This window comes from Sturnira hondurensis, unplaced genomic scaffold (assembly GCF_014824575.4).
Source record: "Sturnira hondurensis isolate 20B ecotype Veracruz unplaced genomic scaffold, ASM1482457v3 Scaffold0013515, whole genome shotgun sequence".
Lineage (NCBI taxonomy): Eukaryota > Metazoa > Chordata > Mammalia > Chiroptera > Phyllostomidae > Sturnira > Sturnira hondurensis.
The window spans coordinates 871,039-898,996 of record NW_028086146.1 but is presented as its reverse complement, the minus strand read 5'-3'; the positions used below and the strand labels follow the sequence as shown (position 1 = coordinate 898,996).

The 27,958-nt window shown below is 37.8% G+C and overlaps 2 protein-coding genes across 2 annotated transcripts in view; one reads left to right on the top strand and one right to left on the bottom strand.

Moving 5' to 3' along the window:
- Positions 1–20,692, bottom strand: part of ABHD17B (abhydrolase domain containing 17B, depalmitoylase) — a 44,610-nt gene extending 23,918 nt beyond the window's left edge. The window contains exon 1 of the mRNA XM_037061677.1: positions 20,068–20,692. The gene's annotated coding sequence lies outside the window, so the exon portion shown is untranslated. The remainder of the gene's footprint in view (positions 1–20,067) is intronic.
- Positions 20,693–21,051: 359 nt separating this feature from the next.
- CUNH9orf85 (chromosome unknown C9orf85 homolog) overlaps positions 21,052–27,958 on the top strand; it is a 52,929-nt gene continuing 46,022 nt past the window's right edge. The window contains exon 1 of the mRNA XM_037061674.1: positions 21,052–21,253. Coding sequence (XP_036917569.1) covers positions 21,152–21,253 — 102 coding nt within the window. The 5' untranslated portion in view covers positions 21,052–21,151. The remainder of the gene's footprint in view (positions 21,254–27,958) is intronic.

Below are 27,958 nucleotides of genomic sequence, written 5' to 3'. Positions count from 1 at the left end.
CATCAACGTCACACAAACTGTTATTCTATTAACAATGGCGGGAATTTTTTTCCAGACAGACCTCGTATACTGTCTTCTCTCAGGGTTGAATGATCTGTTTTTACTCAAGATTTTTCTGCCTTTTGTAGAATACCGGTGTGGAGAATCTCAGCTCCACCAACCTTAATCAGTGACAACTAAGAAACTGTTCTTGTTGCTGCTCCTTCTGTCCTCTTATACTAACTTGGACCAAATCTAGCAATGGGTGAAGGTTGCTGAAAGCCAATAAAGATCTGTGAGGTAGAGAAGCACTGCATCACCTTCCTTTCCAAAGTCTGAGTATTTAGAAGAATGTGGCATACCCTGCAGCCTCTATTATGCCACCTTGTCCATGTTCTAATGCAGAGGTTCCCAACCTCCAGGCCGTGGACTGATACTGGTCCAGGCCTGTTAGGAGCTGGGCCACACAGCTGGAGGTGAGCTTGAATGTACGCACTTGAATCATCCTAAAACCATCCCCCCCTCTCCCATGTCTGTGGATTAATTGTCTTCCACAAAACCAGTCTCTGGTGGGAAAAAGGTTGGGGACTGTTGTTCTAATGCTTAATGAGCCGTTTCTTACTAACATCCTCTACCCCAAAATAGTAATGCTCTAAGAATTGACAACAAACCCTTATCCAGATGGTTGGTTCTGAGCTAGGTACTATTTAATCAATTCCATGTAAAATTCGTTAATGTGCTATCAGTTTGGGGTCAAACCTGAAAATTATCTTAAATAACAAACAGTACTACTAAAGAGATGCGTGGTTCTATGATCCCCTGAAACCACATGCAAAGGATCCAAAACAGTTAATATCAGTGACCTGAAAACGCTCAAGTCTTACCACATACCCAATCTAGAACAGCCGCAGTATCTTAATCTCTTCAGAGGTATTTGGAAAGCTAAAAGAATGCTTTTATTTTGCACCTGATTTGTGGTTAAGATGAGTATCTCCTATATCTCACTAAAGCATTTCTGTCACAAAAGGAATCAACCTGGATCTTAACCTACCTACACCTGATTCTGTAAATGCCCATTCTGTTCCAAACTTCACTTCTGTCTAAGATTCTAGGCTCTAGACTGGAACTTCTACTTTGTACTCCTAATTTCAATGTCTTTTTTTCCTTTTTGGCATCGCACACAATCCAGATTGCAATTCTGGTACCATACTTCTTATTCCTGGCCTGGGGATGTCTTGACCTGGGCATTAAGGGCTATCTCTAGTACTGTCAACTATACAGTGGCAGTTCCAGAGAACTTGGTCAAGACATTACATTGTCTATCTAGAAAAATATCTTAAATCCTTATTGAAGGAAGACTTACAGATGGGGAATTTTCATCTGTGAATATAATGAGATGCTGAATTTTTGGTAAGGCTGTCAGCTCTTGCTAGTGGGAGATCTCTAAAAAAGGTACTGAGATTATCAAAATAATGTCAAGTTTAGTAATAGGAGATATGGGTTGTATACATATTTCTCATATATACATATATCTATATCTCCCTTCCTCATGACATGGGACTATACCTCTCCCCAATTACCTTTTAAAAGGCAAATGTCAAGATTAAAAAGGCCCTGGTTAGGTGGTTCAGTTGGCTGGGGCACCATCCAGTGCACCAAAAGGTTGCAGGTTCTGTCCCTGGTCAGGGAGTGTACTGGAGGCAACAGTCAATGTTTCTCTCACACTTATGTTTCTTTCTCTCCACTGCTTCCCCTCTGTCTCTAAAAATAAATAAATAAATAAATATATCCTTTGGTGAGGATTAAAAAAAGAAAATATACATGTTTCTGTTGGCGGAGAAAGGGTCCATTTTCTAAGCTGAAGAAGCTGAACCAGGTCAAGAAATGTCATATATAGCTTGTCTAGCAGCCTTGGAGCAAATAGATAGAAAACTTCTTAGAATAAAGCTTATTCGGCTGTCTACTGGTAGGTTACAAGGAGAAAGTAGCACCCCCCCCCCCAAACCTTTTGGGTGCCTCATAAAAGACACATGAATTTAAAACTAAAAAGAATTTTAAGTTCCAATTAATGTTAACAGACTGATAGGCCCTAGAAAAACCACTGAGCTCTCCATTCCTATGAGCTGCAGCTCCATGAATAAGATAAAGATTAGTAACACGTGGTTTAGAGGGGCTTCAACCAATCTATATTATTATTTTCCTGTAACTCTGTTTTACATAAGATACGAAGTCACCCAGCAAAGAAGAAATTATTTCCTAAGTTATAAAGCTAAGGCTACAATAATATCAAAGGCTGGAAAATATCCTGTGCTGCCTGTCACAGATGAAGAAGAAATGTCAACTATAATTTATTTTAAAAATCAGAAGAACACCATATACAAAAATAAACTCAAGATGGATAAAAGACTTAAATGTAAGTTGTGAAACCATAAAGGTCCTAGAGAACATAGGCAGGAAAATCTCAGCTATTCCATGCAGCAATATTTTCACTGATATGTCCCCTACAGCAAAGGACATAAAGGAAGGAGTAAACAAATGGGATCTCATCAAAATAAAAAGGTTTCTGTTCAGCTAAACAACATCAGCAAAATGAATAGGGAACCACCTGTATGGGAAAATATATTTGCAAATGATACTTCGGACAAGGGTTTGATCTCTAAAATAAAGAACTCACACAATTCCACTCCAGGAAGATAAACAGCCCAGTCAAAAAATGGGCAAAGAACCTGTACAGACCCTTCTCCAAGGAGGACATTCGGAGGGCCGAGAGACATATGAAAGGATGCTTGGCATCACTAGCCATCAGAGATGCAAATTAAAACCACAATGAAATACCTCTTCATACCTGTCAGAATGGCCATCATAAACAAACCCACAAACAACAAACACTGGCGAGGATGTGGAGAAAAGGGAACCCTAGTTTACTGTTGGTGGGAATGCAGACTGGTGCAGCCACTGTGGGAAACAGTATGGAATTTCATAAAAAACTAAAAATCGAACTGCCTTTTGATCCAGTGATTACACTGCTGGGAATATATCCTAAGAATCCTGAAACCCCAATTCAAAAGAGTCCCAATGTTCATAACAGCACAATTTACAACAGCCAAGTACTGGAAACAGCCTACATGCCCATCAATAAATGTGAGTGGATCAAAAAACTGTGGTACATTTACACAATGGAATACTACTCAGCAGAAAGAAGGAGTGCCTACCCTTCATGACAGCATGGATGGATCTGGAAAGCATTATACTAAGCAAAATAAGCCAGGCAGTGAAAGACAAATAAACAAATACCCTATGATCTCACCTATAAGTGGAACCTAATCAACAAAACAAATAAGCAAGCAAAATATAACTAGAGACATTGAAATAAAGAACATCCTGACAGTAACCAGAGGGGAAGTGGAAGGAATAACAGGGGGAAGGGTGGTCAAGGAACATGTATAAAGGACACATTGACAAAGCCAAAGGGAGGGTAGGATTGTGGGTGGGAGGTGGGAACGGCTGGGATAGGTGGGAGTGGTGGGGAAAAATGATGTAATGGATGTTAAACTAGACTTACTGTGATCATTTTGTAATATATACAAATAATCATATACAAATATCAAATCATTATGGTGTATACCTGAAACTAATATGTTAATCATACCTCAATTTTAAAAAATTGCTTAAAAAATCAGAAGAACATGCCCTGGCTGGTAGAGCTCAGTGGACTGAGCATGGGCCTGAGAACCAGATGATATTGGTTCGATTCCCAGTCAGGGCACATGCCTGGGTTGTGGGCCAGTTCCCCGCAGGGGATGCACCAAAGGCAACCATACATTGATATTTCTCTCCTGTCCTTCCCTTCCCCTCTAAAGATAAATAAAATCTTTAAAAAAAATCAGAAGAACACATACAAGTTTCAACACTGACTAGTATCTGAATTTAACAATGTAGAAGATCCAGTCTCCCCCACCCCCTCTACCTTTATCCCCAATTTCTTTAACTAGCCTCCGGTACAGTATGAAGAACCCCAGTCCTCGAATTAGGAAGGCTGGATTCTAGTCCATAGTCTAACATTAATTGGCTCTGAGACATCAGTTAAGTCATTTTTCCTTCCCGAACCTGTTTCCTTATCTCTAATACAAAGGTTTGGGTTCAACAGGACTTGGATGACACTCTAGTCTATAGGCTTAAGTTTTGAATGTAAAATATAAAGTAAGTAAGAACTAAAGGAGTGTTTAAATAGATGGAAACAAAGTACTAATTCATTCCTATCAAAATGTTCTTTGAATTCCTAGGCTTTCCTCTCACTGAATGTATCCAGGCTCTAACCTTTCCTTTCTCTGTCAGCTACTTTTCCCCTTGGTCCCTTTAGATGTTCCCTTTAATTTAGCTTTTTGTTCAGAGACTCTTTTTTCAAAGAAAAAGAAACGTCAACTGTCTTCTTTTTTACGATGACATCCCACCACTTTATGAATGTGGTGGAATGTCACTTATGGAAGTGGTCCAAATTTGCATACAAATATTAAACATTAATTCTCAATAGGCTCTTGCACTAGAGCAGTTCTAAAATGTCACCCCTTAAACACGTTCATCTGGTGAAGGAGTACAAGTTAGGTTATTTAAATTAAGCCAGTTTTATTCTACAGCTTATTTAATAAAGCAGTACAGAGAAGTAGAACAGATATAGATCTCTTCAAGCATACAAGGAAAAAAACAAATCAAATGTCTTCGGAAGGGATTGGACTACAGTTTCAACTGTTTCTATAGCCATTACTTTGCAAGAGGTATTTTACTAACCATTGGGACAACAAAACCACGGAACTACATGATAAGCAGCATTGAGTATACTCCTCATATCGGTCAGTCTCTTCTCCACATATATAACTTTTTAGTAGGGACACTGAAAGAATTATGGCACGTATGCAGTATCAGTATAAGTATAATTTTCCTTAACAAGGATCATTACCTCTTTTTACATTGATTGTGTAACAAGCCAGTCATTCTTTACTAATACGGTTAGTTTGTCTACCAACAGTTTGACTATCTACATAACTGGCCATCTCCACCACTTCCTTTTCCTCTGGTTGCCAGCTGCCTCCCCTTAGTTACACTCATCTGCAAGTCAAAGTTTGAAGAAAAACTGCTACTCCTAGAAAATGTGTAACAAACATTTGTCATTGTCAGCTGCGCCTAACTCTTCTCCTGGACTCAACAAACTAACATATTGCCAAGATTTCTTAAATCACTGAAACTTTACCTTTTGCCTGAGTGCGTAAGAAGAACTAGATTATTTCAAAGAAAGGTGTAAAAGCCTACGAAAATAAAAACAACGTATTTAACGGATTAAGAATCAGTTTTAATCCTTTAAATTACTTGCTACTGAGTGCTTTTTTCACTTCAAAATTTATAAGGCAAATGACCTAATGTTTGTTAGTCTCAATTCTAAATTCATGAGCTCTTTTTGTACATCAGCACTCAGTATTTTAAATGTATTATAATGAATGCTATGTAACTTAATATTAATAAATTAATGCTCTAGAGGGTCTTTTATTAAGTGCTATGCAACGTGGGGTAGATTTTAAGCTTCAGAAATCAGACAAAAGTAGATATCAATAACTTAGGAAAGAGTCTTGAAGGAGTTAGAATTTTAGAATGACACATAATTTCCAAAAGCAGAAGGAAAACCCTCTAGGCTAGGAGAGTAACATGTATAAAAGTACAACAGTGAGCAAGAACCAAAGCAAAGAGTGCTCAGTGGAAAGGAAGAAAAAATTAAAAAAATGAATGACGATCATTTATATTGCAAAATGTATAAATCACATTCTTCAGTTAATTATCAATACTTGACTACACTTAAAAGTAATTTTCTCCAATTTGGTAACATATGTAACTTTCTAGTTATGCAAAATAAAGCCACTGTTGATTTACTGGATATTACAGTTAATATTTTGTGTTACGTTCTTTTAAAGACACAAGTAGCAAACAAGTAAATATTGTAGACACTTTTGTTGTCTTTGAGACAATTTCTAAAGTACTTTAGAGAACAATATACCTGTGGTGTATGCCAAGTAATGCAGCCAGAGAAAAGAGGGATGGAGGGAAGGCAAAGAGATGTTGCAAAAAACAAGGGAGGACAATCCTTGATAACTGCCTTGAAAAGAATGTGATAGCTAGTTTTAGCAGTCTGCATATGTAGTGTATCTCTAGTGTAAATACTTGTTTGGGATGAGGAAGAAACCAAGCATTAAAAATATCCTTCCAAACCTCATCAATTGGTATTATATTATATACCCCATTAGGCATGGAATATTTAACTCATGGGTTTTTTTGGCGTTGTGTACAATTTTAAACTTTTGAAGAAGCCTTGTTTCATATTATACCTACCTCACTTTAATAAAATAAAGGCATAGTAGAAACAACACCAACCTGGGAAACTCAGGCTCTTGTTATAATTCTATTTAAAATGAATTTTTAAGCCCTTCCTTAACTGTCTTAATTTTAATGCGAGAAGACTGAACTATAACATCGAGAGCTTTCTCCCAGCAAGAATACTTTACTACACTAAATCCTCCCTCTCCTCTACATCTGCCTAAATTTTCTTTGGCACCTTATTTTATATGCATATTACTTTTCTTTATACAACTAGGTGGTTCTCCTGCTCTCCTTGCCTCTAGAGAAAGAGAAATCTTATTGTATGTTCTATTAAAAAGAGTCAAAAAATCACATTGCTAAAGAAAAAACACATTTCTAACACCTGTAGGAGCAAGTCAAAACAGAATCAAACAGTAGGTAGTTTTCACTGACTCAACTTAAAGTTTAAATACAAAAAGAGTTTAATTGGGAAGTCATTCAATTTCTGTCATATTTAATTGTACCTAACACATAGGTAAGTATCTTGGTTTATGAAGTTACATTTGCTACCCTTTTACAGTAGTTACTAGCCTTTACAAACAAAGGACTGACCAGGGTTATGTAGGATAAGACAACAGAAGGAAACTCAAAGTGTGAGTAAACAAAAAATAAATTTGAGTATTAATTTCTTCCATTCATACATTCTCCTAATCTACTATTTCTTTTCCATGTAGCCAGCCTGCAAGGTGATTTGTTTAAGAACTCCTTGATGGCTTCCTCCCGTACCTGTAATAAAATCAAACTTCTCCACAGGTTCTTCCTTAAAGGCCTGGCAAAAGCTGACCTTTGCTTAACTCTCCAAACTTACTTTGATATCTTCCCTATAGCTGCAGTCTCCCTTATCATCTTTCAGTTTCTGGAAAGAATGAAAGCTGTTTCCTCTTCCGAGTCTGTACCTATGCTTCACCTGACTTCACTATTCCAGTCTCAAGAAAGGTCACTTTTTCAGAGATCTTGTTTAATTCAAAATCTAAACTAGGTTATTCTTTCTCACAGTTCCCAGTTCTTTTCCTTTCGTGTACTTGCAAATGGTGCTCCCTGCCATGTATTCACCTATGGGCTTACTTGATTAATGCCTACTGTCTTTACTACATTAGATCAGTGACCGTGTGTATTTCCTTCAGCAGCATGCAAGCAATACCTGATCAAAACTAATCTAAACACTAACTAAATGAAAGAGAAAAGAATACAACAAATAAGAACCTGAAGTTGTACCTAATGACCCGACAGCAAATAAACTGAGAATGCTAAATATAATCAAAATAGGTTTGTTCTGAACCAAATTAAAAACATTAATGTATGTAATTTATGGCTTAAATCTTTCTGTAAACAATACTAAATAACAAAATTGTGGTTCTATTACATTATACTCTACAGGTTAAAAAACACCCTCTGATAGGCTTACAGGGTAGGCAAAAGTAGGTGTACGGTTGTTCATGCAAAAAGCAACACAATAATTATGTATTAATGCAAGAAAAAACTATTTTGCCCTGGCTGGTGTAGCTCAGTGGATTGAGCGCAGGCCTGTGAACCACATGATTGCGGTTTGATTCCCAGTCAGGGCACATGCCGGGGTTGTGGGCCAGTTCCCGGCAGGGGACTCATGAGAGGCAACCATACATTGATATTTCTCTCCTTCTCTCCCTCCCCTTCCCCTCTAAAGATAAATAAATAAAATCTTTAAAAAAAAAAAGAAAAAACTATTTCATGTAGTCAAAACTGTAAACACACTTTGCCAGCCCTATATAACCCCCAAGAGACAATAAACANTGACTTCACTATTCCAGTCTCAAGAAAGGTCACTTTTTCAGAGATCTTGTTTAATTCAAAATCTAAACTAGGTTATTCTTTCTCACAGTTCCCAGTTCTTTTCCTTTCGTGTACTTGCAAATGGTGCTCCCTGCCATGTATTCACCTATGGGCTTACTTGATTAATGCCTACTGTCTTTACTACATTAGATCAGTGACCGTGTGTATTTCCTTCAGCAGCATGCAAGCAATACCTGATCAAAACTAATCTAAACACTAACTAAATGAAAGAGAAAAGAATACAACAAATAAGAACCTGAAGTTGTACCTAATGACCCGACAGCAAATAAACTGAGAATGCTAAATATAATCAAAATAGGTTTGTTCTGAACCAAATTAAAAACATTAATGTATGTAATTTATGGCTTAAATCTTTCTGTAAACAATACTAAATAACAAAATTGTGGTTCTATTACATTATACTCTACAGGTTAAAAAACACCCTCTGATAGGCTTACAGGGTGGGCAAAAGTAGGTGTACGGTTGTTCATGCGAAAAGCAACACAATAATTATGTATTAATGCAAGAAAAAACTATTTTGCCCTGGCTGGTGTAGCTCAGTGGATTGAGCGCAGGCCTGTGAACCACATGATTGCAGTTTGATTCCCAGTCAGGGGTTGTGGGCCAGTTCCCGGCAGGGGACTCATGAGAGGCAACCATACATTGATATTTCTCTCCTTCTCTCCCTCCCCTTCCCCTCTAAAGATAAATAAATAAAATCTTTAAAAAAAAAAAGAAAAAAACTATTTCATGTAGTCAAAACTGTAAACACACTTTGCCAGCCCTATATAACCCCCAAGAGACAATAAACAGATCATTAAGTTGAGGATAATTACAATTTATTAACTGGAGGTATGTTTTATCTGATTAATGCCAGTTAACTGCAACATATCAAATCAGCTTCCTGATCATAAAGTTATAACACTACATTTTTATATGTATTAAATTATATCATGAGCATTCTTTGACAAGGCTGGAAAATCCTTTTTTTAAAGGGTTATTTGGAAGGAAGGTGGACCAAAAAAAAAAAAAAAAAGGTTGAAACCTTTCTTCCCAAATGATTAATTTGGGAGGCCATTTTAGAGAGCCTAATATTCATGAATTATTTTGAAGAGACAATTCAAGCTTTGTATTGGCAAAACCAAACATTCTTATACACTTGGCAGTTTATTTTGGATGAAATGTGTACCCTTGAAGTACTTTGAAAGGATTTGGGCATTTAAAATAAATGAGTGATTTGATCTTGCAGTCCCCAAGTGCACCATCCAGTCCCTAAGAGATAAGTGATACTGCCCTAACAAGGCCACAACTGCAATCTTGTTTTTAAAAGTGCCCTACTTTGCCATCTAGTGGGGTTGACCAACTGTAACTGCTGAAGAGCTGGTAAGAGCCTTATCCCAATTACAACTTAAAAGTAGACCACCTAATGACTACAGAATGCTCAGATGCAAAGAAAATGAGTTCTTTCTGTCTTCACCACCAGCATCTACACTGAGGAATACTAGTGAATGCCATGCTAAGTAAACATCTCCATGGCCTCAGGACTCAGAGGAGAATGCTGGCAACAATGGTGGCTGTAAGCCCCTAAACACTGATACCTCTCCCCCTGTATTACTGTCATCACTTTCCAGTGCCATGACACGCAGAAGCAGAACTTCGAATTTAAAGAGAAGAATAATATGGACCCTAGCTCAAGTTTTCACTCTGCTAGAAACCAATGTATTGATTACAGATACCCTGTTATAGTTGGTTGGCATTATTTACATTTTTGTAAGTAAATAAGTTTCTGCATACAAGACAATATTCCCCAACTCGAACAAGGTAGGCTGATAAGCAATGTTACAAAATACTGCTAGAGCAATTTGATTTATTCCTGAATGTGTTTAGATTTTTCAATGTCTTTCAGTAATTTTAAAAATAAGACATAATTGATAAAACCAAATATCAAATAAATTGACAAAAGGGAAAGTTCAAGAATTAATGCTTATATATTTTTCAGAGTTGCTTAAATTTCAGTCATTTTATTAATTTCTTAGAAGTTTGGTAATGAGAATCCTTAGAAATCAATTTGCAGCAAAACAAACTATGAAAACTCTCTAATATGTAAAAATACCATATTAACTTTAATCATTTTATTTTTATATGTAAAGTTGTTATTTCATGAGTCTTTGTTGGCAAAGGTGACCTGAGGACTAGTGCTATAAATTTTGACCATTCTTTGGCAAAATAAAAGCTAAGAACAAAACTAGTTGGTTTAGTAAATTTAAAGGTTTGCCTTTTATTCAGATTATATCCTTTATACTTTTTCTAACATTAAAATATCTTTCTGTGAAAAATAAAACTTTTATAAAAAATTAAAAATGGTAAATAGACACTATTAAATTTTAATTTTTCTGGGCAAAACTTAAATTGGTAGCCTCTTCTTATTATTCCCTCCTTTTGGGAAATTTGACTGGTTCCCCGAAATCAAAAGTTTTAAAACCACTGGCCTTTGGAATTAGACATAAATGCAATCAAATCACAGTTCAGCCATCTTCCAGCTGTGTGACTTAGACAAATCTTTTCTGAGCCTTAATTTTCTTATCTGTAAGCTGCAAAGTTGCTTGGAACATTAAATGATACATCACTTAAATTCCTGGCATATTAGATGCAAAAAAAAGTATTCTTTTCTTAAAAAGTTAATTTAAAATAGTCGATATAAAGTATGTTAGTGCATTCTTTTACTTGGAACAGGAAGGCATGTATGTATTTGATAATCTCTTTCTGGACCCTACAAATTAATTCATATTCTACAGGGTTCCAATGCTTCCAGCATCATCAGAGATCACGGGTAATCAGTTATCGTCTGTGCAGGTTTTCCTGCACCTTCAGCCTCTCCTGCTCTACCCGTTTCTCTCTTCTGTTCATAAACACACTCAAGACTCAAAAAAAAAAAAGTGTACCTTCATTCTAACTAGTAACTCTGACTGTACTCTAGAATCACACTCCCCACTATTCCTCCACTGGGCCTCAAATGAATTGTGATCTAATCTCTATCATCAAATCGTTAATCCATTTAGGATCACTGATGAATAACCTCTTATAATTTCAAAGTACACTGGACATTTCTCTGTCTTCAATTTGAAAAAGATCACTTTGTGGCATTCAAGACTATTGTCCTTTCCTTCCTTCTTGAAAATAAATTTCAGTTTTTGGGTTTCTGGTGACCTCTTCAACGGTTTTACTCACTTATTTATTTAATTAATAATTTTAAAAAAAAGATTGGACATCTTTTGTTTTATCTGTTTAACCCACAAAATCCCACAGCTTCAACTACCCCTTTGATCATCTTTTGTCTTCCTTGTCTTTTTATATCAACCACACCCAGGGATTTAACTACTGCTTATAGAACAACGATGCCTAAATATAAAAACTTAAATCTCTAGCACAGCCCTTTATTTAGGCTGTAGACCCGGGTAATCTCCTTAGTATCATCCTCCCTCCTCCACTCTTCACTCTTGTCTTTTAACCAAGGTCTATCTATCCCCTATGTATCTCCATCCCTTCAGCAATATCTTAGCCACTTTTCATTTAATGTTATAAAATCATGGGCTAGTATCTTTCTCAGAACTCTCTAATCCAAGCAACACTGCGGCTGGGTGACGTCATTTTCTTGATTAAAATCTTTCAATGAACCTTACAAGCCCTCTTGAATAAATCTATTCTTCAGCATGCCATATATGATTCCCTCACCCTCTCTGCTTCCTGGTCTCTATCCTTTTTCTGAGCACTTTCCTATTGTGAACTTTAGAAACAACCAAACTTGTAAGAATTTTTTAGTTTTATTTGAGCCAAACTGATAATTTCTGAGAAGCAAAATCTCAAGGGATTGAGAAAATGCTGCAGAAATTGAACTTAACCACTTATTTTGTACATCAGAATAAAAGGGGAAGACAAAGGGGTTACAAAAAATTCTCTGCTGATAGAGGGGGAGAAAGTAAAGGCGGGGAATCTGTGAGACTGGACAAAAAGTGAAAAGAATAGACACATAATTCTTTAACATAGGTAGATATAGAATAGTTAACAGCAATTAACGTATCAACAATGAGGGGATTTGTGGTCTCTGCTCTAGTGGGGTGATTGTGCTATGAGGGGACCAGAAAAAATAAATTACTTTGATATTCCAAGGGTATGTTATCTTCGATGCAACAGACAACACACAGGCTCAGTTAAGGTGAAGACTGACTGACCTTCGCTAGGACATTATACCTGCCTTGAACTGTTTTAATCAGGAAGTTTTAATTTCAGACCACCCTACGCCTCTGAATTTGTAAGGCACATCATGCAGGCCTCATCTGGCTAGTCAGGGTTAGTAAAGTGACCCCCTTTTCTGGTCCACACTATTCATTCACTCTATTGAACATACTGTTCCTCAATAAGAGAAACATTCTTGCTTTTATGCCTTTGCACACACTGTAGCCATCTGTTAGTAAAATCCTCCCCCATTTACACCACTCTGTCCTACAAATAAATAAAACAACTTTTACTATTTTTTAAAAAGCGTGTTTAAGTTTTCATTTATTCTCTAGGGGGAAAAAATCTCCTGACCCACTCTTACACTGACCATATAATCTCTTCAGTGAAACTTTGTGTGTGTGTGTGCCTAAGCAAGTGGGTATTAGGTCAGGGACCAAAACGTTTCCTCATGGATTCTAACAGAGGAATTTTAACCCTTGGGGATTGTATCAGAATGTCCTTAATGTATAATTTTATAAAGTCCTCACCCCTATTAACTTTATTGTTGTAAATCTTTATTAATTAAAGTGATATTGGGGTGTGTTAAAAGCAATGAACAAAATGTAACCTGCAGTGTTTCAAATAAGCTTGGCAAACCAAGTGACTGATCAGCATTATTTTCCTGCTGATAATTTATGTGCACAGAATAATTTTTACATTTAGAGGTCGGGGTGGTAAAGCTAGGGAGTGAAAAATTTTCAGTACACCAAGCAGGATACTAACCAGAAACAACATATCTAGGTCACTGTCTGTGGATGGCATTTTGGGGAGAAGTATTACAGGAATTATTTCAACTGATTTTAAAAACACATTTAAGATCAATCTTCTAAATTCAGAAACCAAAAAAAATTATTGAAACTGATAAACTGATGACCGTCTTCTAATTCTGTTCCTGGAGACACAGGCTTTACTTAAGGTTTGTTGGGACTGGAATGAAGAACTGCCTATACCAAGTTAATGAGGTTATTTCACCCCCTTTCTTATTCATCCTGACCTACAGTAAACATGTATTTACTTTCTTAACCTTATTTTCTTAACCCTGTGTGACTACATTCTAAAAGTAAATCTTAAATACTCTAAGACAGTCATAATGAAAACAATCTCTCTAGCACTACTATTTTTAAAGGTAAAAACTTTTTACTCTATTGCCAATTGTAACATCTCTTTCTTGGACACTGAAAAACTGAAAAAGTAATAACTATTACGTTAGCCAAAAAAGTTTGCCTTTTTCCTGTAAGATGGCTCTAGTAGTGCACAATTGTCTTTAAATGCATTTGAAACAATTTCGTTGGGTTGTATGGTGACAGCTGTCATATCAGTGTGTGCTTAATCAGAATCAAAATTGGTAAATTTTTGTGTAGCCATTTTAGTACTGAAGATGGAACAAAATATGCAACATTGTTGGCATAGTATGATTTTCATTTTAAAAAAGGGCACAAATGCAACTGTAATGCAAAAAATAAGAATAAAAATAAATGAAGTGTGCAGTGTATGGAGAAGGTGCTATGACTGATCCCAAGTGTTCAAAGTGGTTTGTAAAGTTCCACGCTGGAGATTTCTCACCACAGGATACTTCACAGTATCGCAGACCACTTGAAGTTTGCAGTGATCCAATCGATACATTAACTGAGAAAAACCAATGTTATAACTACGTGAGAGATAGCCGACATACTCAAAATATCCAAATCAATAAAGTTATTGGTGAAAATAAAAAATATACCTTTTATTTTACAAAGAAAACCATATGGAATTATTAGCCAACCCAATAAAATACTGTTGTGTTAATCATTTCCCCAAGGCCATGATCTAACAATATAATATAAGCCGCATAGTTTTGTTTTTGCAATTTAGAGTAAATTTTAGCAATATTGAAGAAAAATGAGGAACACAGTGAAAATAGTCAAATGTAATGATATCTGATCCAAACTCTCCTTGACATTGCATTACTTAATGCCATTTAGCAGCTCAGATTCCTTCAAGTGCAAGATGATACAAATCCATTGAGTCCATGACAAAGATGATGTGTAGTGATTAATAAGCTACTGTCTATAATAATACAATGTGGAGCTCTAGCATAAAGACACTATAAATACAAAAACATTTTCTCAACAAATTTGCATAAAATGATCTTCAGATAAAAACAGGTGTAAAGTTACTTTACAAATGACTATGTTAATTAAATATATTACTGCACTGACTGGTTCTTCTCATTAATATTTCTGAATGAGTGAGATAAAATTTATCAACTAAAGACAGATTATTACACGCTATGATAAACGCTATGAAAATACAGAGTACTACATGAGAACTAGGTGGGGGGGGTAAGAGGTAGATACTTTCACTTATTATCTCCTTTATCTTAATAATACTTTTCTCGGCTTATCATCTTTTATACTGAGGGAATCAAGACTTCAGGTTGTTAAGTCAATTAACTTGCCCAAGTTCACACAACATAAATGGTAGAGCCAGGAACACAGGTTTAACTTAAAGATTACATTCTGTCCCACTCTTCTAAGATTTGCTTACTAATGTCTTCTTCATATACAGCTAATGCCCTTACTGCACATCTCAGCTCATTCTCCCCTTCCCAAATAAATCTATTCTAACCACCTTATTTAATACACCCCCCTTACCCTTCTGTACTTTTTCTTTAGAAGTATTTATGACTTTCTAACATCTATTTATTTAACTGTTCACACTGTCTATAGTCCTCTGCTAGGTGAGGTAAAAGCTCTAGGAAGCTAAGGATTTTTGCTTCTTTTAAGATGTACTCCCCAAACCTAGAATATTTACTAATTCACAGTAGACTGGCCCATTTTTCCTTTCCCACTTTTCATTTTCACCTGTATGCAAAAACTTGTTACCCATTCTTGCTTTTAATTCTTGGGCAGACAAAACAGTTAGGGCCTGTATCTGAGTCATATTAACATTAAAACAAAAATATTTAAATTTACTCTGAAATTATGTTTAAAAATTAGGGCCAGTAAGTATCATTCTAAAAAATTGTAGCCAGATAAAAAGTGATGAAAAATATGTAAAATAAACTGGAATGTGGAGAATACAAATGACAGAAAATCAGTACTTCCTGCTCACTTTCTATGTTTTAGAGGCTGAATGGGAGGCACAGATGAAACATAGGAATCACAGTACTTTGAACCAGCAGTTCTTACAAACCTTATGGATTTCTTCTTAAAAATAATAATTTATTTTTTAGAGAGGTGATGGGAGGGAGAAAAAGGGAGAGAAACGTCAATGAGCAAAACATCAGTGGGGTACGTGAGCTGCCTAGCAAGCACCCAAACCAGAGAACCAAATGACCCTGGGCTCTGTGGGACAAAACCCAAACAACTTAGCCGCACTGGTCAGGACTCAAACCTTCTGGATTTCAAAAACCAGTTAAATTAAAACCAAAATTTAAAAAAGCAAAAAAAAACCCATCAAATGTGGAATTATAGTTGCCAAATTTTAATTTTACGACAAATGGACATTACCCATGAAATGTAGTCTAGCAATTTTATCAAATACATTAACATAAAAATGACAATTTCAATATAAAGGTAGTCATTACTGTGCAAGTTTAGATTCACAAACACCTCATTACATAAAAATAGTTCTATGTAAATTTAAGATGTAATGTGGAAAAGTAAAACTTTTAAAAGAAGCTGTAACAGAATCTACAACTTCAGGATAGAGAAGACTTCCTTTAAAGAGAAAAAACACAATCATAAAAGATTAAATTTGACATTAAAATTAAGAACATCTAGTCATCAAAAGACACCATATTTAAAGTAAAAAAGGCATGCTAAAGATTAGAAAGATATCTATGAAACCTACCAAGTATTATTACCAGAATATAGAAAAAGTATTTACAAATCAGTAAGATAAACAATCCCATAAAACCCCCACATAATTCACAGAAAAGGATCACTAATGGATAAAAATAAATGAAAGTGTTCTCACCTACAGTACTGAGGAGATGCAAATAATACTACAATGAGGTACCCATTTCATAGTCCTCAAATTGGCAAAACTTAAGTCTAAAATATTTGGAAGGTAGGAAAATAGACGGTCCTACCCATTACTAAGACAAACATTTTGGAGAGAAACTGGTAGTTATCTCATAAAGTTGAAGCAGCAGCATCTACCTGGGTTCTAGAGCAAGCTACTGCTACTAGACACGTCCCAGGGCAATCTTCCTCAATACTGGCTGTTAGCTGTAATAATGAATGGGAGGCACTAACTGAACAGATGCCAGGGGTGCCAAGCAATCTTGGTGTGTGGCGATAATGCTGCCCTATATCTTTTGAAGATTCTGCTGGACACTGATTTAAGAGAACAAGGGAGAGAAAATATAAGGTCAGATTCTTACAAACAGAACTTAACACAAAATATTTGTGTTTTAATGCAGATGATTTTTAAGAGTTCATCCACTGATTAAAGAGATGACCACACTTTCATCAACAGTGATGGCCAACTCAACACACCTGTTTTAATCTGCATTAGTAGCTGTCCTATTTATGGTGATACTACCCATTGGTGCAAGGCAGCTGACTACTACTATTTCTTCTAGCAGTGCTTCTTAGACTTAAATGTGCACACAAATCCCCTGAGAATCTTGCTAAAATTCAGCATCTGAGTTAGTAGGGTAGGGCCTGAGCTTCTGATTTTAACAGAAGAATTCTGATGTTACCGGTTTATTGTCACACTTGGTAGCAAGAGGTAGAGGGTGGGTGAGCCCCTGCATGTTATATTACTTTGCTTTAAATCACTTCTTATACTTTAGTAAGCACATTACCTTAAAATATGAATGTTAGTTTATTATGAACTTTATTTTACGACAGTATTGGAGAAGTTGCAAAATATTTCTACAAAAATGGGATATAGGATCAAGAACCATGTGCCTAAGTAAACATATACAAGAATATTCTCTACAGTATTGTTTAGTGAGCAAACAATTGGAAATAACTACAATGACCAACAGAACTTGATATAGTCACATCATGTGAAACACATAGCATATTTTAGTAAAAATAAAGGAACTAGAACTACCTGAATAAACACAGAAAAATCTTGGCAAACTGAGTGAAGAAAGCAAGCTGCAGGAAGGATGTATGTCAATTTGGAGTCAGTGGTGTGGAATGGGGGAAAGGATGTAGGATTTAAAAGAGATACATAATGTACTACGAGAAAGCTTCATCTTGTTTTGTAGTTTTATCTCTTCAAATTGGTAATGGGTGCACGGATATCCATTTACGTGTTGCCAATACTTCTATCTCTGTATTATTTCTCATTTTACCTGAATTGGCAAAAACTTGTTGGGTCTAGCCAGGTGTTGGAAAAATACTGATCCGGAGGCACAGGATTCAGAACTAGATGTCAGAAAGCCCAGCTTCAAAGTCTCAATTCTGCATCTTACAAATTGTGTGCCTTTAGGCCATTCAAATAATTAAATTCTCTGGGTTTTGTTTCATTTGTTAAAAAAAGTCATAAATATTATTTTTCCTAACTCACAAGACTGTATTTGAGAGGCACATAGGGTAACGTGTGTGAGAAATTTTTAATGGGGTACAAGAGGCAGGTATAATTTTTGTACAATAGAGCAAATACGTGGATCCAGTGGAAATAAAATCTATTAGTAAATAAACCAAAGAAGTTAATTTGTTACTCTTTTCTTGTCATCACTGATTCTAAAGATACAACATCAATCTAAACATGGAAGGAACAGAATTTATCAAGTCCTAAATGACATACAGAAGGGATTTCGTCTACCAAAACTTCATGCTAATTTTCACCGCAAACTGAAATTTATAATACCAAAACAAAATAAGAGAATTGAACGACAGAGTACTCTTATCTAACTAAAACAATGTCATAGAACCAGAGTAGCTGTTGATTCCCACTGCCCTTTGTATGCAGTGAGCAGGTGGGTCATTTTATTAGCCCCCTATCACAGAAGGAGAAACTGGCTCAGATGTTAGATAGCTGGCCTGGAATTATAGACCAATTCTAGGGCCATTAAGCCACCAAAAACATTTTGTCATGATACTTTATGGTAACTTTTTGTCACAGGGATACTGAAAATTGTTACTGTCATTTCATACACATTTCAAAATGGGCAAAAATATTCAACAAAACAACCCCTTATCTACTACCAGTACCATACATACAGCGAGGGACAAAATTAAAACTGCCTAGGCCTGCTAAAAATCTAATCCCATCCTTGCCAATTAACCTTATTAATACTAGAGTAGGAGAAAAGAGAGGTCAAAACATGGGTGAGGGTGCTATTCATTTCCTCCATCTCAAGTCATATTGCAATTATTACACAACAGGGATTCTACATTTTTTATTAGTGGAAACATAGCTATCTGCACTGCTTCAAGTAACCCACCACTCTCACTCCCAAAATCGAAATTTATCAACAAAGAGTTGGACAGTCTTAAATTAGACCCTTGCAATTATGATTATTATCAAAACATTGGTTATTAAATATTAGACATTATTACCAAAGTCACTTTATGCTATAAAAATGGGAGAAACTTTTAATGAAGAAAAGTTCGTTTTAAGTCTCCCTGTTAATGTAAACAGATGAATTGCCTTATGTACCTGACTTTTTACTCAAATTCATTTCGGTAATTTAAGCCTTAAAAAAAATCAAACGAACCATCTTGCGGATCAAGTATTATTATCACAAAAAGTATCAAACAGGAATACCTTTTCATACACAGCCAAAATTTAAAGGTCACCCTCTCTGTAGTCCGTTATTCATCCTTTTATTTACCAAATCCACCTTACACTAACTTAAATCAAAGCATCCTTTAAAAAACAGTTATGCTTAGGTACCGGCAGAAATTTCACAACGGATCATGAACAGGGCTTTTTTTTTGTTTTTTAAACAAAACGCGGGGTTAAACTCTCTCTACAAAAGACCTTCACAACAATATAATCTAACTTGACATAACTTTCGTTTCAGGATTTAAGAAAATCCAAACATAAACTCCAATTATCCAATTCAAAATTCCCGACGCGTCTACCCCAGAGTTCAAAAGTAGGTAAGATTTAAGTTCACCCACCTAGAGAAAAAGAACCCTATCGCCCGACCGAAATACACAAATCACTAAGCACCCGGCAGATTCGATCTCAAATCGAGGCTTGACACACGAGGACATTCAGGAGAAAGCTCTTGGGTACCGCGAATCTCAGAGCGAACCTGACCTCACCTGTCGGTCCGCAAGGAGAAAGCAAAGGAAGTGATATGAGACCCTGCTCGGCAAGAAGGACCTAAGCAGACCTTTCCTAGTCTGTCAGTCTGTCCCTCCCCGCCCCCAGATTCCCGCAACCAAGCACACCCCAGGGACCCTACTCTACCTTTCCCTTCCACCGAACCACTGGAGAAGCCTCTCCAAAACGCACACCCGATCCGGAGGGGCTTCCCCGCCTTTGCCCTGCGTCCAGTGGGATCCCGGTCTCCAACAACAAAGACGCCTCCCGCTCCCCTCCCCCGCCCAGCCGGCGGCTTCTGGTCCCTCAGACGCTGCGGCTCCCGGCCTAGCGCCCCCTCCCCAACCTCGGTCGCAGCGCCCCAGCCCCCGCGGTCTCACGCACCTGCACCTGAGGGGCTGCAGCCAAGGTGTCTGGCAGAAAGGGCTGGGAGGGACGCTTTGCCGACGCGCTGTCCTCCACAAGGCGCGATCCCCGAAGCTGCCGCCGCGGCTGGATTCTCCCAGAGTGTGGACGGGCCGGGCCCAGGAGGAGAGACGAGAGCTGCCGTCCCCGGCGACCGGACGAGTAAAGACGGCAGCGCCCCAGAGGGCCCACTCGCGCTCCCGAGTCCCGCCTCCTCGCAACGGCCCAGCTCCTCCACACAAGCTCGTGTTCTGCTGACTAACGGCCCCGGCGCAAGGCGCTGGAGCTGCCGCCGCCGCCGGCTGCTCTCGGGCCTTAGGTCCCGAGTGGCCGTGGTCGCAGCCGCCGCTGCCGCCACCACCGCCGCCCCTTCTGGCACTGCAGCCACCACCCAGACCCAGCCAGGTCTTTCTTCTCTTCAATCCTCCTTTCTTTCCTCCTGTTCAGCCTGGCAGCCGCCGGGCTTGTCCTCGTGGCGGGAGGAAGGCAGGAAGGGAAGCAAGGGGCACGAGCAGAGGACTTCCTCAGCCAGGAGTTGGTCACTGACTGGATGAAGATGCCAGAGCTGACCCGGGCTCCAGCCTGCAAGCTGGTCGGGGGAGGGACGCAGCCTAGCTTCGCCCGACTTTCACCAATCACAATTCGCCATGCGGAGTCGGGCGCCAGGAGAGGCTGAGCTGAGTCGGCAGGAGGCGGGGATTGCGGAAAAGAAGGGCCAATAGAAGTAAAAGTTCCCTGTACCTCCGCCCTGGTGAACTGCCCAGTTCGGACCAATGGAATTCTCGCTTCGAAGAAAGGGGGATTTATATGTGGGGTTTGGTAGAGCTGTTAAGTGGAGGGAGTCAGTCCTGGCTCCGTGCTAGAGCCTCGAAGTTGCTGAGGAGCTGGGGGTGTCCTTTGACCTCCTCACGGAGTCACATGGGATGGCAGGGGCGGGGCGGAAAAACCGGATAAGCTTCTTCCGGGTCAGTGACGGAAACGTCTACTCCTAGAGGTAGTTTCTGGTGTCTTGGTCTTACTGGCATCTTCCTTGTCCCAGCGCGTGGTGGCTGTGGTTTTGGCGATGAGCTCCCAGAAGGGGAACGTGGCCCGTTCCAGGCCTCAGAGGCATCAGAATACGTTTAGCTTCAAAAATGACAAGTTTGATAAAACTGTTCAAACCAAGGTAGGAACCTGTTGCACGAAATCTGACTCCAGGAAGGAATGAGTGGTTGAGGGGAGGGGAGAGAGGAAATGAAAGGACTTGGCGAGGGCGAGTGTGGACCGCAGCCCAGAGTTAGTTTGGCTGCAGTGCAACCCCTTCCAAAATGCGATTCCCACACCCTTTCTTTGACCTGGATATGTTGTCTTATAAATGTATTTGGCAGTCAACACTTAAATAATATCACAAAGAGTGAATGGGGCCCTCGTGAAACCTAAAATGCAAATGGATAAATTGAGTTGTTGAACACTCCCATCTGGTTCACCTATTTGCCGTAGGAGAACAAGGATTATGGCTCGAGTGTCAGAGTCTGTACAAAGTTTATGCAGCAACCATTTCTTCTTGGAAAACCCCAAGCTCACAAATTTGTAGGAAGAATGTGAAGGAAGGATGGCTGGCTTTTAGCCCTAGTGCCCTCACCAACATAATGGGTAGAAGACGATTTTGTAAAGATTGTTTTGAGGATCAAACTGTGTGATTAATACATAAAAAGCGTGTTTTACTTTTCATAAGTGATTTACTTCTTTTTAAAAAAATATTTTATTTATTTATTTATTTATTTATTTATAAAGATAGGGAGGGGGGAGAGAGAGGGAGAGAAACATCAATGTGTGGTTGCCTCTCACACATCCGCAATTGGGGATCTGGCCCACAACCCAGGCATGTGCCCTGACTGGGAATAGAACCAGTGACCTTTTGGTTCCCAGGCCTGTGCTCAACCCACTGAGCCACACCAGCCAGGGCTCATTTACTTCTGTAGCAGGATTTCTGTAAGCTGGAAGAAAATTCAGACTTCCTACATAGCCAGAGGTCTTGGGTTGTATACAACTACTAATTTGCTATAGGTGTCGCCCCTCCAATTTCTCCATAGTCCTATGGAGAGGAGATTATCAAAGCCAAGGGCATCTTGGGGGCCACCATCACATCAGGTAAACCTGATATCACATAAACTGGAGTTCAAGTTTACCAGATGTGTGATGTGAGTGAATTATTTAATTTCTCTAAGCTGTACTTTAGTTTCAAATGAGAAACCTGGCAGGATTGTTGTGAAGCTAAACTAAATGACGTATATAAGTGGTCTAGGTAATAAGTATCCAAGAAGTGATTAAGTTTCAACATTGAGAAATTAATGTTGAAAGCAAACTATTTATGGTAACTTGTGGCCCCCTTTTCCTTTCCTCCTTCTGTCTTCACAAACTGTATAAATATTTCATTAGCACATTCCATGTACAGAGCCCTATGCTCAAGTGCATACATTGTTAAAAAGAGTTGACTTTGTCTTGAAGGAGTTTATAGTTTCCTGAGTCATTGGACAATAAGCAAGTACAAAGATGTATAGTTATGAATTATAACAAAATTCTGATGAGGGAAACAGTTCAATAAAAACGAATATTTTCAATTAAGTGATCAGGGAACCTTTGGTTTACCTTAGGTTCAGATTCAGAAAGAAACAAGAAAACTGAAGCAACATTTGGGAAAACTTCCCTAACTTTGTGCCTACTGTCACTAGGTACTAACTAAAAAGCTGTGCTGTTCACAATAGTTGTCTTTCTGGTCCTGTATGCTTACTGTAAGTTTTGGCACAAGCATTTAAATCTGATTGTTTTTCATTAGATGATAAAAAGCAGTTTTAATAACTTTGTTGCTATAGTGTACCTTACTGCACTTTTTGTGCTTGAATATGAGACTTCTTGTGCTTGTGCTAGCAGTTCTTCATAGACTTCTTGTACTTTTTCTTGTACAAGAAAGAAGTACTTTTTCTCTGTTCCTTTTCTTGGTGTTATCTAACAACCATGTTATTGTGGTCTGAAATCTTTTCATGAGTCTCAAGTTTAGTCACTAAGTTTTAATTTTGCTCATTACTTTTTTAAAAATTTATCTTTAGAGAGGAAGGGAACGAGAGAAGGAGAGAAATATCAATGTATGGTTGCCTCTTGTGTCCCCCACTGGGAACTGGCCCACAACCCAGGCATGTGCCCTGACTGGGAATCGAACCACGATTGGGTGGTTCGAAGGCCTGTGCTCAATCCACTGAGCTATACCAGCCAGGGCTGCTCATTACTTTTATCATTAATTCCTTCACTTCTTTTTAAATTGTGAGGAAGCCTTATTTGTCCATTGGTATAAATACCAGGTATTTTGTTATTGGAGGTAGTGAAACAAAAAACAGCAAGAAATATTTTACTGAGGAAAGATAATTAGGTTGATTGTTCATCTATCTAATGGAAGACTAATAATTGGCTGCATTTATAGTAAATTCTGGAGCCAGCTAGATGCCACTATTTAAAGCCAAGATTTTGTCAGAAGCATCTGACTCTGACTTCATTCCTCTGCTTTATATCAGAGAGCTATTTTATTCAGTGACATCTAACAAAGAAGGAGTGATAAGTTCATGATTCTCTGCAACTCTCCTTAAACAATTGTAGTAACAATTGACTGCATGTACCTCATTGTTTTGCAGGAGTTCTGCATGATAGTTTTCCTTCTCCTTCTCTGCCAAGCAATTTGTCAGGACGTCACTAAATTAGAAGATGGATAATGATATGTTTTATTGGGAAATTTATGTAGGTAAAGCACCCTTTCCCAAAAGGGCAGAAGGGATAGCTGTCTTTGTATACTTGAATATTTTCTAGAACCGGAGAGAATCTTGTTCTGTGACATTCCAAATAGTCACACTTGGACCAAAGTTTCAAACTAGCAGAGGTAAATTTTAGCTTAATATAAGGGAGTTGTGAATAGCAAGGAGCTTGCACTCTGAATTTGACACTTTACCTTTGCTGGGGTTATTTGCAAGAGGCCTCTATAGCCATTTGCCTACAGTGCCCTCTTGGGACTTGAAGGGGCAGAAATAGGATTAAATCTCTTCTAGTCATTTGGTACTAAAATGTAGATATTATTAGGACAGTCTTGTGATTCTTATTGGAAAGAGTGCTGTGTAATGAGAAGAACACTAGAATAAGAAAAAGCCACATTTTGAAAGGTCAAATTCAAATCCACATTTTGAAAACGTCAAACGCTTCTCTCATTTATTTTTGATCTACAATATGGCATTATTACTATCCGTTGTCTTACTTTCTTATCAAAGATTGCTATGGGGATCATAAAAAAATATTTTTAAGAAGTAATGATACAAATACGAACTAAGTATAAAACATAATTTATATGGACTTGCATTTGCTCAAAGTCTAAAAAAATTAGAGAAGAAATGCATACTTGTTGAAAATATTGAAATAATAGAGAAATGAGCCCTGGCTGGTTTGGCTCAGCGAATTAAGCGCTAGCCTGCAAACCATTTGATTCCTAGTCAGTGGACATACCTGGGTTGTGGAGCACAACCAGCAACCTTTTGGTTTGCAGTCTGGCCCTCAATCCACTGAGCCACACCAGCCAAGGCGAATTACTTTCATATTAATAAAGTTTTTCACTATGACAAATAAAGCTGCAGTGAAGTTTTTGTATCACATATTTGTTCCACATCTGTTATCAAACATCATGCATCTACCTATGGGCATGTAGTTCAGCGTAAAATACTGGTCTGACTAGTGAAAGTGCATGGTTTGGTCGTTAAGGTGACAGGTATTAATCAGATAATCTCTCATGCGTTTTAACACAAATGGCAGGAAGGCCTATGAAGGAAAAGTCTGCTCCAAGGGAGCCCTGAGAGTATCTGACAAGAAGACTTGATTAAATTTGGAGGGTTGATAAGGCTTTCCTGAGATCTGAAGGATGCATAGCATTTAACTAAATAAAATGGGAAGAGCATATAACATCTTCTGAAGGATGCTATTTGTTTTATATATGTATTCAGCATTGTTTTTACTAGCATTCCTAAAATGTTAGGGCTCTAGGATTATAATGATCTCAATAAGACAGGGGTCAATTTCATGGTGAAATTACTTTGGAAATACTAAACTAGATTTTACTTTTAGGGAGTCATAGTATACATTAGTATCATGCACTCAGATGTTTTGCAGTTTAAAAAAATTAAGTCAACCAAAACTTGCTTGGCTGTGGAAACCTTTGATTTACCTAATGCCTACTGAACTTGAACTAATTTTGTGGGTGGGGGCTACTGAATTTTGGGAAACTCTTGTCTTTACCTTGAGATGAAAAAGGAAAATGAAAATTGATGGCTGTATATTCTAAATAGTTCTGGAACTGTTGTTAATAACAGCTAATATTTTATACTTAAGTATGTTAGTCACTGTGCACACTTCATGTACATTATCTGATTTGATCTTCAAAATAGCCCTAAGATAATGATATGATTATCCCACTTTACATATTGGGAAATTAGAACTTAGAGGTAAATGATGTGTCCAAAGTTATATAACTAGCACACGGCTACCCATTGCTCAGGTGAGATGTGTCCTAGGAGATCTTGTAAGACAATTAAAAAAGAAAGCCTTCGTTTGTTTATGTGTTTGGTTGTCATTGTTTTTTTAATACTGTATTTTTGTGCATAATGGAAACAGTGTGGTACCAATTGAATTTATGTTAAGTGTATCTTTCCCCCAATTGACTTGTTATTAAATTCAACATATTTTTTTCAGTTGACAAAGTGACTTAGTCTGATGTGCTGGGTCTTATGATATATGAGTACAGAATATTGTTCCAAATAAAAGTCACAGTGCTAGTGAATATTCACTATTGTGAATAACACTAAATAATTTCATCCATGCTTGGTATATTCCATATACCTACATTTTCAGGGTGCTTTCACTTGAAGCCAGTAAATCGATTTTCTGTGTTTCTTAATTTTGAGTCCTACTACAATGTAATTGTTTTTTCTACCTCAACCTTATGTTTTCTTTTTATTTTTCGTAAAGATTTTATTTATTTTTAGAGCGAGGGGAATGGAGGGAGAAACAGAGGGAAAAAACCTCTATAGGAGAGAGAAACATTGACCTGCTGCCTCTAGTGCCCCGACCTGAGACTGGACTGCAACCCAGGCATGTGCCCTGACCTGGTATTGAACAGGCAACCTTTAGCTTTGTGGAACAAGGCCCAGCTGAGTCACACTAGTCAGGACTCAATCATATATTTTAGATACTTATTTAATATGCGGTGAATGACAACAGAAACTAATTTGTCTTAATTTGATCTGTGTTAAGGAATAGTGGAATAGTACTATACTCACTTTTGGGTTACGCAGTTTCATAATTAAACTGTCAATACTTGTTTCTATTGGAAGTTAAATACTATACTACACTATTAGGAATATTCTCAGAATTTTTCATCTAGGTAAATTAGTTCACCTGAGAGAGAAAGTTATTATTTATATTAACTCTCCCCCAAATAGTTTATTTTTCATTTAGAGAAATGGTAGTAGGGAGTGGAGCAGTTGGACAAAGAACCTCAGGGCTGAGAGTTAAGCTGCTGTGGCATTTGTTGTTTTAAGCTGTGGGACTCTTTCCCTACCTGCACAAGTGTTAATATGAGTCACAGACAGGTATACAGGGAACCCGGCTGTCCTCACAACCACCCTGCTGCCAGCTCACTCCGTCTCCAGTTGTCCTTGCTCTTTTTCTCACCATTGAAAGGAAGAAATGAGAAGAGGATAAAGAAATAGCTAACACGCTTAAGATTCCTTGCTGATATTTTCCTTATCACTCTAGGCCAAATAGCACTTAAATATAGTGAATAAATTAAATAAACATTCCTTTTCTGAACTTGTCTGATACATGCACGGCCTTCTACGTGAAGGTAATTATCAGTAGGATTTCTTAGTTGCTAACTTAAGCAGAACGGGAATTTATTGGAAAGATACTGAGCTGCTCGCACAAAGCTTAGAAAAAGTATTTGTTTATTTGATTTGGGTTTGTTTTTTTTCTGTCCAAGATCCCCAGGTTGACCATTACTACTGAGAAATTTGATTCTCATTTGGTTTTATGCATATCTAACTTGATGCAGTCTTCCAAACTTTCAATGGGCCCCGCCCTCATCATTCTAGTTTGCATCCTAATTGATAGTTTATTATCATCAAATAGAGACATAGTATTTCTCTCACTTCCTTGCCCTACCTGACTGTGTTTCCTTGTAGCCTTACATAATGGTGTTTGCTGCACCATCCCCCACTTTCTCCCATTGCCGCTTCAGTCTATTTCTTCCTCATTCAGAACCCCAGCTCTTCAGAAATACGTTCCATCACACTGTTATGCCCTGCAGATATGTCCGTCCTTTCTGGTTATGTCTCCTCGTTTGTACCTGGCTCACTGCTTTTCCACAATTCCTGTCGTGTTTAGTGATTGCTATACCCACATGGATAATCCAGCATTTGATCTCTCAGCTTTAAATTCCCCCCACCCCCACTTTGGAAATCTACTTCGGTGGTCAAAAACCTTAAACTCTCTTATTGCTTTTAATTGCTCCACTCACAAGTTCTTTAAAAAAATACTGACCACCATGCCTTTCTTGGTTTCCTTATTCCTAAGATAGATAGATAGTCCTGCAGAAGTAAGGCCTGCTTGAGTGTGATTGGTGGTCTAATAACTAACAGGGGTGTAATAGTTTATAGTTATAATTTGAACATTTTACCTACACAGTCATATGGTGTGCTAGAGTGTGATATTGTTAAATTATAGAATTACCTGCTTATGATTTTGTAATAAAAAAGGTGCGTTTCCTGATCCTGTATTTTTTGTTAGGGACCCTGTATTTTTAACTTCA